We start from the raw sequence: 14,748 nt of genomic DNA, 5'->3' as shown, positions 1-14,748 counted from the left end.
TGTGATGTTACACTGTTACACTGTTACACTGTAATGTTACACTGTTACACTGTAATGTTACACTGTTACACTGTAATGTTACACTGTTACACTGTTACACTGTAATGTTACACTGTTACACTGTTACACTGTAATGTTACACTGTTACACTGTAATGTTACACTGTTACACTGTAATGTTACACTGTAATGTTACACTGTAATGTTACACTGTTACACTGTTACACTGTAATGTTACACTGTTACACTGTAATGTTACACTGTTACACTGTAATGTTACACTGTAATGTTACACTGTTACAATGTTACACTGTAATGTTACACTGTTACACTGTTACACTGTAATGTTACACTGTTACACTGTAATGTTACACTGTAATGTTACACTGTTACACTGTAATGTTACACTGTTACACTGTAATGTTACACAGTTACACTGTAATTTTACACTGTTACACTGTAATGTTACACTGTCACACTGTAATGTTACACTGTAATGTTACACTGTTACACTGTAATGTTACACTGTTACACTGTAATGTTACACTGTAATGTTACACTGTTACACTGTAATGTTACACTGTTACACTGTAATGTTACACTGTTACACTGTAATGTTACACTGTAATGTTACACTGTTACAATGTTACACTGTAATGTTACACTGTTACACTGTTACACTGTTACACTGTAATGTTACACTGTTACACTGTAATGTTACACTTTAATGTTACACTGTTACACTGTAATGTTACACTGTTACACTGTTACACTGTAATGTTACACTGTTACACTGTAATGTTACACTGTTACACTGTAATGTTACACTGTAATGTTACACTGTAATGTTACACTGTTACACTGTAATGTTACACTGTTACACTGTAATATTACACTGTTACACTGTAATGTTACACTGTGATGTTACACTGTTACACTGTTACACTGTAATGTTACACTGTTACACTGTAATGTTACACTGTTACACTGTAATGTTACACTGTTACACTGTTACACTGTAATGTTACACTGTTACACTGTTACACTGTAATGTTACACTGTTACACTGTAATGTTACACTGTTACACTGTAATGTTACACTGTAATGTTACACTGTAATGTTACACTGTTACACTGTTACACTGTAATGTTACACTGTTACACTGTAATGTTACACTGTTACACTGTAATGTTACACTGTAATGTTACACTGTTACAATGTTACACTGTAATGTTACACTGTTACACTGTTACACTGTAATGTTACACTGTTACACTGTAATGTTACACTGTAATGTTACACTGTTACACTGTAATGTTACACTGTTACACTGTAATGTTACACTGTCACACTGTAATGTTACACTGTAATGTTACACTGTTACACTGTAATGTTACACTGTCACACTGTAATGTTACACTGTAATGTTACACTGTTACACTGTAATGTTACACTGTTACACTGTAATGTTACACTGTAATGTTACACTGTAATGTTACACCGTTACACTGTAATGTTACACTGTTACACTGTTACACTGTAATGTTACACTGTTACACTGTAATGTTACACTGTCACACTGTAATGTTACACTGTAATGTTACACTGTTACACTGTAATGTTACACTGTTACACTGTAATGTTACACTGTTACACTGTAATGTTACACTGTTATGTTACACTGTTACACTGTAATGTTACACTGTTACACTGTTACACTGTAATGTTACACTGTTACACTGTAATGTTACACTGTCACACTGTAATGTTACACTGTAATGTTACACTGTTACACTGTAATGTTACACTGTTACACTGTAATGTTACACTGTAATGTTACACTGTAATGTTACACTGTTACACTGTAATGTTACACTGTTACACTGTTACACTGTAATGTTACACTGTTACACTGTAATGTTACACTGTCACACTGTAATGTTACACTGTAATGTTACACTGTTACACTGTAATTTTACACTGTTACACTGTAATGTTACACTGTAATGTTACACTGTTACACTGTTACACTGTAATGTTACACTGTTACACTGTAATGTTACACTGTCACACTGTAATGTTACACTGTAATGTTACACTGTTACACTGTAATGTTACACTGTTACACTGTAATGTTACACTGTAATGTTACACTGTAATGTTACACTGTTACACTGTAATTTTACACTGTTACACTGTAATGTTACACTGTTACACTGTAATGTTACACTGTTACACTGTTACACTGTAATGTTACACTGTTACACTGTAATGTTACACTGTCACACTGTAATGTTACACTGTAATGTTACACTGTTACACTGTAATGTTACACTGTTACACTGTAATGTTACACTGTAATGTTACACTGTAATGTTACACTGTTACACTGTAATGTTACACTGTTACACTGTTACACTGTAATGTTACACTGTTACACTGTAATGTTACACTGTTACACTGTAATGTTACACTGTTACACTGTTACACTGTAATGTTACACTGTTACACTGTAATGTTACACTGTTACACTGTAATGTTACACTGTTACACTGTAATGTTACACTGTAATGTGATGATGATTTCATGTCAGGCCACAAACACATTCAGAGGCATTAAGAATGTACACTATTAAAACATGTGCCTGTTGCACCTCTGTGTGCAGCTGCCCTCTGAACCCACCGACACCGCAGAGAAAGCAGCCCAGCAGACGCCTGCCCAGGCCCCTGCCCAGGCCCCTGCCCAGGCCCCTGCAGAGCCCAGCAGCACTGACCCCAGGTAAACCTGAGGATGACAAGGCAGCGAGTCCACACTCTGTATGTAACAATTGTGCTCTTTTCAGTGGACAATCTGCAAATGGAGCTCTGTCTCTGTCGTCCTCTCCAACCTCTCTGGACATTCTAGAGGCCATCAAACATCTGACGTGAGAGTCCAACCTTTAATCAAATGTAGTTCATTCTTCTACATAAGCACTTGTCTCATCATGTTTTTGATGCTTTTTGTAATGCTCAGAACTGGCGTGCAGCTGCTGCCGGAGCAGAAGGGCCTGCCCCCCAACTGCTTCATCAGTGCAGAGGTTGTTCATTGGCTAGTCAACAATGTGGAGGGCGTGGCTACTCAGGGCATGGCTGTGGACATCATGCAGGTACATGCAGCAGGTTTACACATCAACCACTGTGTATGGTTCAGTTACAAATACGCAATCATAATGTGTTCTTTTGACCAGGGCTGCAAAGAACCAGCATTTTGCTAATGATTAGCCCCGCCCCTTATTGAGTCTGAATGACCAGATGAAGCTGTGAAGCCGGTAGAGCTGAGTTTCGATTCAAATTTCAAGTATCGATTCGATTCCGATTTTTACGTTTCAAAATCGTTTTTTTCCGATTTCTCAGATTCCATCCGATTCGATCCGATTTCGATCCGATTTTGATTGGATCCGGGGGTTAATGTTATTAAAAATTAAAAATGTATTTGAAGCGTTTCCTTCACTTCATGACTGTGTAGAGAAGCAACATATTAAAACTAGTATTATATCAATATGAAACAGAGTATTGTAGTTACTGATGGATGAAAAGGTTAAGGGTCAATCTACCTTCAAGAAAGATAATTCAGGACAATAAATGATTGAGGTGACGACATCTGCAACAGTGGATTCTACTGCGACATGAACCACTGCAGTATTATTATGATTGAAAATAATGAAGAATTCACCCAAAAGCGGTTGCTACCAAAAGCATTTTTATTTTAAAACTGCTCACACACTGCCAGCACTGAAACTGGAAGTATCAAATGTAAACGTTGAGCATTTAAAAAAATAAAAAAGAGAAATTATTTTTAAAAAATAAATAAAAAAGAGAAATTATTTTAAAAAATAAATAAAAAATCGATCTTTGGACGTACTAATCAATAATCGGTCATTAATATGCGAATCGATTAAAAATCGGAAAATCGATTTTTTTCAACCCAGCTCTAGAAGCTGGACACATTCAGCACATTCATGCCTCAGCGCGGTGTCGCACGCTATTGATCTCAAAACATGTGGAATCTATATCATTTATTCTAACTAAGGGACCAAAGAACATCTTCATAACCATTTCAAAATCAGAATCAGAAAAGGTTTATTGCCATTGTTAATGAACAGAATGAACAATGAATTAGTTAAAAAGAGAACAATTAAAATCTGAAATAGGATAAAAACTAAAAATAGGCTTAATATGTACAAAAATGTACAGTTGAATTTACAGATGTAGTGCAGAAATTGAACAGTGAGTGATTAAATTATGGTTAATGGTTAAAATTACTATTTAGGAAGTGTTTAGCCTCCTGCCTGAGGGGAGTGGCCTCCTGCCTGAGGGGAGTGGCCTCCTGCCTGAGGGGAGTGGCCTCCTGCCTGAGGGGAGTGGCCTCCTGCCTGAGGGGAGTGGCCTCCTGCATGAGGGGAGTGGCTCAAATACTCCAGGACGAGCAGGTCGGCTGTGATCAGACCTGCTCGTCCCAGAGTCCTGGAGACGTTCAGGTCCTGCAGAGATGGAAGTCTGCAGCAGATCACCTTCTCAACAGAGGGCGCTGTAGTCTCTGATTGTCCCTGGCTGTGGCTCCAGCGTATCACATGGTGATGGAGGAGGTGATGGAGGAGGTGATGGAGGAGGTGAGGATGGACTCAATGATGGACGTGTAGAACTGCTCCATCATCTCCTCTGGCAGCTTGTCTTTCCTCAGCTGCTGCAGGAAGTACATCCTCTGCTGGAGCTGACGGTGGCTCCTCCCACTTGAGGTCCTGGTGATGGTGGCTCCTCCCACTTAAGGTCCTGGTGATGGTGGCTCCTCCCACTTAAGGTCCCGGTGATGGTGGCTCCTCCCACTTAAGGTCCTGGTGATGGTGGCTCCTCCCACTTGAGGTCCCGGTGATGGTGGCTCCTCCCACTTAAGGTCCTGGTGATGGTGGCTCCTCCCACTTTAGGTCCCGGTGATGGTGGCTCCTCCCACTTACGGTCCTGGTGATGGTGGCTCCTCCCACTTTAGGTCCCGGTGACGGTGGCTCCTCCCACTTAAGGTCCTGGTGATGGTGGCTCCTCCCACTTGAGGTCCCGGTGATGGTGGCTCCTCCCACTTAAGGTCCTGGTGATGGTGGCTCCTCCCACTTGAGGTCCCGGTGATGGTGGCTCCTCCCACTTGAGGTCCTGGTGATGGTGGCTCCTCCCACTTTAGGTCCCGGTGATGGTGGCTCCTCCCACTTGAGGTCCCGGTGATGGTGGCTCCTCCCACTTGAGGTCCTGGTGATGGTGGAGCAGAGGAGGTGGAGGAGTCCACAGTGGAGATGGGGGAGTCTGTGATGGTGAGGGGGGGGGGGCTGTGACTTTCCTGAAGTCCACGATCATCTCCTCTGACTTCTGGACGTTGAACTCCAGGTTGTTACCGCTGCACCAGCCGCTCCACCTCCTGTAACAGACTCATCCCCGTCTGAGATGAGCCCCATGAGGGTGGTGTCGTCATGGTGATGAGGGAGGTGTCATCATGGTGATGAGGGTGGTGTCGTCATGGTGATGAGGGCGGTGTTGTCGTGGCTGTGTCGTCATGGTGATGAGGGTGGTGTTGTCGTGGCGATGAGGGAGGTGTTGTCGTGGCTGTGTCGTCATGGTGATGAGGGTGGTGTTGTCGTGGCGATGAGGGAGGTGTTGTCGTGGCGATGAGGGAGGTGTTGTCGTGGCGATGAGGGTGGTGTCGTCATGGCTGTGTCGTCATGGTGATGAGGGTGGTGTTGTCGTGGCGATGAGGGAGGTGTTGTCGTGGCGATGAGGGAGGTGTTGTCGTGGCGATGAGGGCGGTGTTGTGGCGATGAGGGTGGTGTCGTCATGGTGATGAGGGAGGTGTCGTCATGGTGATGAGGGTGGTGTCGTCATGGCGATGAGGGAGGTGTCGTCATGGCGATGAGGGTGGTGTCGTCATGGTGATGAGGGTGGTGTCGTCATGGCGATGAGGGTGGTGTCGTCATGGCTGTGTCGTCATGGTGATGAGGGTGGTGTCGTCATGGTGATGAGGGTGGTGTCGTCATGGTGATGAGGGTGGTGTTGTCATGGTGATGAGAGTGGTGTCGTCATGGTGATGAGGGTGGTGTCGCCATGGTGATGAGGGTGGTGTCGTCATGGCGATGAGGGCGGTGTTGTCGTGGCGATGAGGGCGGTGTTGTCGTGGCGATGAGGGAGGTGTTGTCGTGGCGATGAGGGAGGTGTTGTCGTGGCGATGAGGGAGGTGTTGTCGTGGCTGTGTCGTCATGGTGATGAGGGTGGTGTTGTCGTGGCGATGAGGGAGGTGTTGTCGTGGCGATGAGGGAGGTGTTGTCGTGGCGATGAGGGTGGTGTCGTCATGGCTGTGTCGTCATGGTGATGAGGGTGGTGTTGTCGTGGCGATGAGGGAGGTGTTGTCGTGGCGATGAGGGAGGTGTTGTCGTGGCGATGAGGGCGGTGTTGTTGTGGCGATGAGGGTGGTGTCGTCATGGCTGTGTCGTCATGGTGATGAGGGTGGTGTTGTCGTGGCGATGAGGGAGGTGTTGTCGTGGCGATGAGGGAGGTGTTGTTGTGGCGATGAGGGTGGTGTCGTCATGGTGATGAGGGAGGTGTCGTCATGGTGATGAGGGTGGTGTCGTCATGGCGATGAGGGAGGTGTCGTCATGGCGATGAGGGTGGTGTCGTCATGGTGATGAGGGTGGTGTCGTCATGGCGATGAGGGTGGTGTCGTCATGGCTGTGTCGTCATGGTGATGAGGGTGGTGTCGTCATGGTGATGAGGGTGGTGTCGTCATGGTGATGAGGGTGGTGTTGTCATGGTGATGAGAGTGGTGTCGTCATGGTGATGAGGGTGGTGTCGCCATGGTGATGAGGGTGGTGTCGTCATGGCGATGAGGGCGGTGTTGTCGTGGCGATGAGGGCGTGTTGTCGTGGCGATGAGGGCGGTGTTGTCGTGGCGATGAGGGAGGTGTTGTCGTGGCGATGAGGGAGGTGTTGTCGTGGCGATGAGGGAGGTGTTGTCGTGGCTGTGTCGTCATGGTGATGAGGGTGGTGTTGTCGTGGCGATGAGGGAGGTGTTGTCGTGGCGATGAGGGAGGTGTTGTCGTGGCGATGAGGGTGGTGTCGTCATGGCTGTGTCGTCATGGTGATGAGGGTGGTGTTGTCGTGGCGATGAGGGAGGTGTTGTCGTGGCGATGAGGGAGGTGTTGTCGTGGCGATGAGGGCGGTGTTGTTGTGGCGATGAGGGTGGTGTCGTCATGGCTGTGTCGTCATGGCGATGAGGGTGGTGTCGTCATGGTGATGAGGGTGGTGTCGTCATGGTGATGAGGGAGGTGTCGTTCACAAACTTGATCAGTTTTATGGGGGCGTGGCTGGAGGTGCAGCTGTAAAGCTTATTTAGGAGTTTCTTGTTGGGTTTGGACATATGACCGAGTCAGAAAAAAGCAGCTTCGCTACAGGAGCTTGTGGAAATGAAAATCAAAGACACAGAAGTACGATTAAATGATAGTTGTATTAAATAGAAGAAAACAACAAAATAAAGCTTATGTGGACTAACTCACTGTTTCTGTTTGTTACAGAAAATGCTGGAGGAGAACTTGGTGGCTCACGCTTCAGGAGACGCCATGCGCACCTTTGTCTACGGGTTCTACTTTTACAGAATCGTTGGAGAAAAAGATGGTGAGTGGTCACAGTGAGATGGTGACTGAGTGGTCACAGTGAGATGGTGACTGAGTGGTCACAGTGAGATGGTGACTGAGTGGTCACAGTGAGATGGTGACTGAGTGGTCACAGTGAGATGGTGACTGAGTGGTCACAGTGAGATGGTGACTGAGTGGTCACAGTGAGATGGTGACTGAGTGGTCACAGTGAGATGGTGACTGAGTGGTCACAGTGGTCACAGTGCTTCATCTGGTGGTACACAAACCTTTACATCTTTCTACATTCCTATAGCTACAGACGCAGACTAAACTGAACTCCTCACAGATTGTGTTCTCGTGTGTGTGTGTCTGTGTCTGTGTGTGTGTGTGTGTGTGTGTGTGTGTTCATGTGTGTGTGTCTGTGTGTGCCTGCAGGCCCAGCCTCCCCGTTGCCCCCCTCAGCTGCGGCCCTGGAGGACTTCGCTCTGTTCCAGAGGAAGTGGTTTGAAGTGGCGTTCGTCCTGGAGGAGCGTAGACCATGTGACCTGCCAGCCTTCCTGCTGCCGTGGTTACCCAGCAGGCCCGCCTCCTACGCAAGTAGACACAGCTCTTTCAGCCGCAGCTTTGGAGGACGCAGCCAGGCGGCCGCACTGCTAGGTACAGCCCCCAATGTGAGAGGAGACGCACAGCAGGAGGCGCTGTTCTCTATGTGTGACTCCACACTTCAGTCACACACTCTCATTCAGCTTCATTAAGCTCTTTAACAACCTGCTCAGTCATTAAAGGCCTACACTTAAACTCCGCCTACAACCAGACTTCAAACAGCTGCTAAACTGGGCGGGGCCTGTTATTCAATTCAATGTGTTTTTGTCAAGCCCAAAATCACAAAAGCAGCGAATATCAGTGACAAGCAGATTAAACTATGTTCATAGAGACGTGCTGTAGGATTAGAGGGGGGGTGAGGGGCGGGGCCTGTAGGACTAGAGGGGGAGTGAGGGGCGGGGCCTGTAGGACTAGAGGGGGAGTGTGGGGCGGGGCCTGTAGGACTAGAGGGGGAGTGAGGGGCGGGGCCTGTAGGACTAGAGGGGGAGTGAGGGGCGGGTTCTGTAGGACTAGAGGGGGAGTGAGGGGCGGGTTCTGTAGGACTAGAGGGGGAGTGAGGGGCGGGTTCTGTAGGACTAGAGGGGGAGTGAGGGGCGGGTTCTGTAGGACTAGAGGGGGAGTGAGGGGCGGGGCCTGTAGGAGTTCCACTTGAATCTGTTTAAATGTGAGAAAAGCACAAACCTGTTAAAGACTGACCCGCTGAGCCACCGTCCTTCCTCATTCTAATGACTCCTCCTCCTCACTGCGTCTGTGACTCCTCACTGCGTCTGTGACTCCTCCTCCTCCTCGCTGCGTCTGTGACTCCTCCTCCTCACTGTGTCTGTGACTCCTCCTCCTCCTCCTCGCTGCGTCTGTGACTCCTCCTCCTCGCTGCGTCTGTGACTCCTCCTCCTCACTGTGTCTGTGACTCCTCCTCCTCCTCCTCGCTGCGTCTGTGACTCCTCACTGTGTCTGTGACTCCTCCTCACTGCGTCTGTGACTCCTCCTCCTCACTGTGTCTGTGACTCCTCCTCCTCCTCCTCGCTGCGTCTGTGACTCCTCCTCCTCACTGTGTCTGTGACTCCACCTCCTCCTCTTCACTGCGTCTGTGACTCCTCACTGCGTCTGACTCCTCCTCCTCACTGTGTCTGTGACTCCTCCTCCTCACTGCGTCTGTGACTCCTCCTCCCCACTGCGTCTGACTCCTCCTCCTCCCCACTGCGTCTGTGACTCCTCCTCCTCACTGTGTCTGTGACTCCTCCTCCTCACTGCGTCTGTGACTCCTCCCCACTGCGTCTGACTCCTCCTCCTCCTCACTGCGTCTGTGACTCCTCCTCCTCACTGCGTCTGTGACTCCTCCTCACTGCGTCTGTGACTCCTCCTCCTCCTCCTCACTGTGTCTGTGACTCCTCCTCACTGCGTCTGTGACTCCTCCTCCTCACTGTGTCTGTGACTCCTCCTCACTGCGTCTGTGACTCCTCACTGCATCTGTGACTCCTCACTGCGTCTGTGACTCCTCCTCACTGCATCTGTGACTCCTCCTCACTGCATCTGTGACTCCTCACTGCGTCTGTGACTCCTCCTCATCCTCACTGCGTCTGTGACTCCTCCTCACTGCGTCTGTGACTCCTCCTCCTCCTCACTGCGTCTGTGACTCCTCCTCCTCACTGTGTCTCTGACTCCTCCTCACTGCGTCTGTGACTCCTCCTCACTGCGTCTGTGACTCCTCCTCCTCACTGCGTCTGTGACTCCTCCTCCTCACTGCGTCTGTGACTCCTCCTCCTCCTCACTGCGTCTGTGACTCCTCCTCATCGTCACTGCGTCTGTGACTCCTCCTCACTGCGTCTGTGACTCCTCCTCCTCCTCACTAAGTCTGTGACTCCTCCCCGCGTCTGTGACTCCTCCTCCTCCTCACTGTGTCTCTGACTCCTCCTCACTGCGTCTGTGACTCCTCCTCACTGCGTCTGTGACTCCTCCTCCTCACTGCGTCTGTGACTCCTCCTCCTCACTGCGTCTGTGACTCCTCCTCACTGCGTCTGTGACTCCTCCTCCTCCTCACTGCGTCTGTGACTCCTCCTCCTCCTCCTCACTGCGTCTGTGACTCCTCACTGCGTCTGTGACTCCTCCCCGCGTCTGTGACTCCTCCTCCTCCTCCTCACTGCGTCTGTGACTCCTCACTGCGTCTGTGACTCCTCCCCGCGTCTGTGACTCCTCCTCATCCTCACTGCGTCTGTGACTCCTCCTCACTGCGTCTGTGACTCCTCCTCCTCACTGCGTCTGTGACTCCTCCTCACTGCGTCTGTGACTCCTCCCTGCGTCTGTGACTCCTCCTCATCCTCACTGCGTCTGTGACTCCTCCTCCTCCTCACTGCGTCTGCGACTCCTCCTCACTGCGTCTGTGACTCCTCCTCACTGTCCCTGTGACTCCTCCTCACTGTCCCTCCTCTGTCCCGCCCTCTCCCTCCTCTGTCCCTCCTCTGTCCCTCCTCTGTCCCGCCCTCTCCCTCCTCTGTCCCTCCTCTGTCCCGCCCTCTCCCTCCTCTGTCCCGCCCTCTCCCTCCTCTGTCCCTCCTCTGTCCCGCCCTCTCCCTCCTCTGTCCCTCCTCTGTCCCTCCTCTGTCCTGCCCTCTCCCTCCTCTGTCCCTCCTCTGTCCCGCCCTCTCCCTCCTCTGTCCCGCCCTCTCCCTCCTCTGTCCCTCCTCTGTCCCGCCCTCTCCCTCCTCTGTCCCTCCTCTGTCCCGCCCTCTCCCTCCTCTGTCCCGCCCTCTCCCTCCTCTGTCCCTCCTCTGTCCCGCCCTCTCCCTCCTCTGTCCCTCCTCTGTCCCTCCTCTGTCCCGCCTCTGTCCCGCCCTCTTCCTCCTCTGTCCCTCCTCTGTCCCGCCTCTGTCCCGCCCTCTCCCTCCTCTGTCCCGCCCTGTCCCTCCTCTGTCCCGCCCTCTCCCTCCTCTGTCCCGCCTCTGTCCCGCCCTCTCCCTCCTCTGTCCCTCCTCTGTCCCGCCTCTGTCCCGCCCTCTCCCTCCTCTGTCCCGCCCTGTCCCTCCTCTGTCCCGCCCTGTCCCTCCTCTGTCCCGCCCTCTCCCTCCTCTGTCCCGCCTCTGTCCCGCCCTCTTCCTCCTCTGTCCCTCCTCTGTCCCGCCTCTGTCCCGCCCTCTCCCTCCTCTGTCCCGCCCTGTCCCTCCTCTGTCCCGCCCTCTCCCTCCTCTGTCCCGCCTCTGTCCCGCCCTCTCCCTCCTCTGTCCCTCCTCTGTCCCGCCCTCTCCCTCCTCTGTCCCTCCTCTGTCCCGCCTCTGTCCCGCCCTCTCCCTCCTCTGTCCCTCCTCTGTCCCTCCTCTGTCCCTCCTCTGACCCGTCCTGGAGGTAGAGGAGTACACTTTGTGATGTGCCATTTCTTCAGCAAAATAAATGTAATTTAACCTATTTAAACCCAAATTATTACTTTTATTCAGGCTAATAATTTTTATTCTTTTATTTATTTGGATCATATATTATCACATTTCGAGGCTGGGGGGCGTGTCCCTCGGGGGGCGTGTCCCTCAGGGGGGCGTGTCCCGGGAGGAAAGCTCAGCTTTATTCAGATCTAAATTGGGTTCATGTGGTAATAATAGAGTTGACTCAATGGTTTACGTGATAATAACTCCATAACAAGTTTTGCTGTTTGAATGTTTGTTGCCTCTGGTACCTCCCCTCACCTCTGCCTGACCCCGCCCCCAGCGGCCACCGTCCCGGAGCAGAAGACGGTCACTCTGGATGTGGACGTGAACAACCGCAGTGACCGCAGCGAGTGGTGCAGCTGCTACTACCACGGAAACTTCTCCCCGAACACGGCCTTCGAGATCAAGCTGCACTGGATGGCCGTGACCGCCGCCGTGCTCTTTGAGATGGTAAAGACCATCACCACACCACATTATGGATCTTGGACGTTTCGTCCTGGATAGTGGCTCTCACACTCACTAGTCCCGCCTCCTTCCCTACGGCTCGTGTGCAGTCTCAGGGTGCTAGTGTCCAGTCTGAGTGCTAGTGTGCAGTCTCAGGGTGCTAGTGTCCAGTCTCAGGGTGATAGTGTACAGTCTCAGGGTGCTAGTGTCCAGTCTCAGGTGCTAGTGTACAGTCTCAGGGTGCTAGTGTCCAGTTTCAGGGTGCTAGTGTACAGTCTCAGGGTGCTAGTGTCCAGTCTCAGGGTGCTAGTGTCCAGTCTCAGGGTGCTAGTGTCCAGTCTCAGGATGCTAGTGTACAGTCTCAGGGTGCTAGTGTCCAGTCTCAGGGTGCTAGTGTCCAGTCTCAGGGTGCTAGTGTCCAGTCTCAGGTGCTAGTGTACAGTCTCAGGGTGCTAGTGTCCAGTTTCAGGGTGCTAGTGTACAGTCTCAGGGTGCTAGTGTACAGTCTCAGGGTGCTAAGGTCCAGTCTCAGGGTGCTAGTGTCCAGTCTCAGGGTGCTAGTGTCCAGTCTCAGGGTGCTAGTGTCCAGTCTCAGGGTGCTAGTGTCCAGTCTCAGGGTGCTAGTGTCCAGTCTCAGGGTGCTAGTGTCCAGTCTCAGGGTGCTAGTGTCCAGTCTCAGGGTGCTAGTGTCCAGTCTCAGGGTGCTAGTGTACAGTCTCAGGGTGCTAGTGTGCAGTCTCAGGGTGCTAGTGTCCAGTCTCAGGGTGCTAGTGTGCAGTCTCAGGGTGCTAGTGTGCAGTCTCAGGGTGCTAGTGTGCAGTCTCAGGGTGCTAGTGTGCAGTCTCAGGTGCTGGATTTGGGATGAACACTCCATGATCAGGAGCTTTCGTGTCATTATATCTCTGGTCTGTATCTCCTCCTTTGGCCGCGTGGCAGGGTCTGATCACTGGCAGGGCGTGGCAGGGTCTGATCACTGACAGGGCGTGGCAGGGTCTGATCACTGGCAGGGCGTGGCAGGGTCTGATCACTGGCAGGGCGTGGCAGGGTCTGATCACTGACAGGGCGTGGCAGGGAGCTGTTTCTTGCCTTGTTCTTGCCATTGAGCTGCTTCAGGACTTGTTTCCTCTTCGTTGCCATTTGTCTGTGGGACTCACAGGTCCTTGTAACTGTCCTCAATGTCTGCTATTGTCCTTCTGGGAGTGAGACCTCCTCTGTGTGGACCACCTTCCCTCTGTGTGGACCACCTTCCCTCTGTGAGGACCACCTTCCCTCTGTGTGGACCACCTTCCCTCTGTGTGGACCACCTTCCCTCTGTGAGGACCACCTTCCCTCTGTGTGGACCACCTTCCCTCTGTGAGGACCACCTTCCCTCTGTGTGGACCACCTTCCCTCTGTGTGGACCACCTTCCCTCTGTGAGGACCACCTTCCCTCTGTGTGGACCACCTTCCCTCTGTGTGGACCACCTTCCCTCTGTGTGGACCACCTTCCCTCTGTGTGGACCACCTTCCCTCTGTGTGGACCACCTTCCCTCTGTGAGGACCACCTTCCCTCTGTGTGGACCACCTTCCCTCTGTGTGGACCACCTTCCCTCTGTGTGGACCACCTTCCCTCTGTGTGGACCACCTTCCCTCTGTGTGGACCACCTTCCCTCTGTGTGGACCACCTTCCCTCTGTGTGGACCACCTTCCCTCTGTGAGGACCACCTTCCCTCTGTGAGGACCACCTTCCCTCTGTGTGGACCACCTTCCCTCTGTGAGGACCACCTTCCCTCTGTGTGGACCACCTTCCCTCTGTGTGGACCACCTTCCCTCTGTGTGGACCACCTTCCCTCTGTGTGGACCACCTTCCCTCTGTGTGGACCACCTTCCCTCTGTGTGGACCACCTGCCCTCTGTGTGGACCACCTTCCCTCTGTGAGGACCACCTTCCCTCTGTGTGGACCACCTTCCCTCTGTGAGGACCACCTTCCCTCTGTGTGCACTACCTTCCCTCTGTGTGGACCACCTTCCCTCTGTTTGGACCACCTTCCCTCTGTGTGGACCACCTTCCCTCTGTGTGGACCACCTGCCCTCTGTGTGGACCACCTTCCCTCTGTGAGGACCACCTTCCCTCTGTGTGGACCACCTTCCCTCTGTGAGGACCACCTTCCCTCTGTGTGCACTACCTTCCCTCTGTGTGGACCACCTTCCCTCTGTTTGGACCACCTTCCCTCTGTGTGGACCACCTTCCCTCTGTGTGGACCACCTTCCCTCTGTGAGGACCACCTTCCCTCTGTGAGGACCACCTTCCCTCTGTGAGGACCACCTTCCCTCTGTGTGGACCACCTTCCCTCTGTTTGGACCACCTTCCCTCTGTGTGGACCACCTTCCCTCTGTGAGGACCACCTTCCCTCTGTGAGGACCACCTTCCCTCTGTGTGGACCACCTTCCCTCTGTGTGGACCACCTTCCCTCTGTGTGGACCACCTTCCCTCTGTGTGGACCACCTTCCCTCTGTGAGGACCACCTTCCCTCTGTGTGGACCACCTTCCCTCTGTGTGGACCACCTTCCCTCTGTGTGGACCACCTTCCCTCTGTGTGGACCACCTTCCCTCTGTGTGGACCACCTTCCCTCTGTGTGGACCACCTTCCCTCTGTGTGGACCACCTTCCC

General features: G+C 51.6%; 1 protein-coding gene across 3 annotated transcripts in view; it reads left to right on the top strand.

Annotated features, from left to right (window-relative positions):
- depdc5 (DEP domain containing 5, GATOR1 subcomplex subunit) overlaps positions 1–14,748 on the top strand; it is a 100,783-nt gene that overhangs the window by 82,341 nt on the left and 3,694 nt on the right. For all 3 annotated transcript variants that reach the window (XM_072441959.1, XM_072441960.1, XM_072441958.1), the window contains 6 exons: positions 2,666–2,778; positions 2,843–2,923; positions 3,013–3,145; positions 7,582–7,681; positions 8,077–8,298; positions 11,935–12,104. In XM_072441959.1, coding sequence (XP_072298060.1) covers positions 2,666–2,778; positions 2,843–2,923; positions 3,013–3,145; positions 7,582–7,681; positions 8,077–8,298; positions 11,935–12,104 — 819 coding nt within the window. The remainder of the gene's footprint in view (positions 1–2,665; positions 2,779–2,842; positions 2,924–3,012; positions 3,146–7,581; positions 7,682–8,076; positions 8,299–11,934; positions 12,105–14,748) is intronic.

This window comes from Eucyclogobius newberryi, unplaced genomic scaffold (assembly GCF_026437365.1).
Source record: "Eucyclogobius newberryi isolate DKJ021-1_F unplaced genomic scaffold, fEucNew1.0.hap1 SCAF_12, whole genome shotgun sequence".
Classification (NCBI taxonomy): Eukaryota; Metazoa; Chordata; class Actinopteri; order Gobiiformes; family Gobiidae; genus Eucyclogobius; species Eucyclogobius newberryi.
Note: the sequence above shows the minus strand (reverse complement) of the source record. Positions and strands in the feature narration are given on the sequence as shown.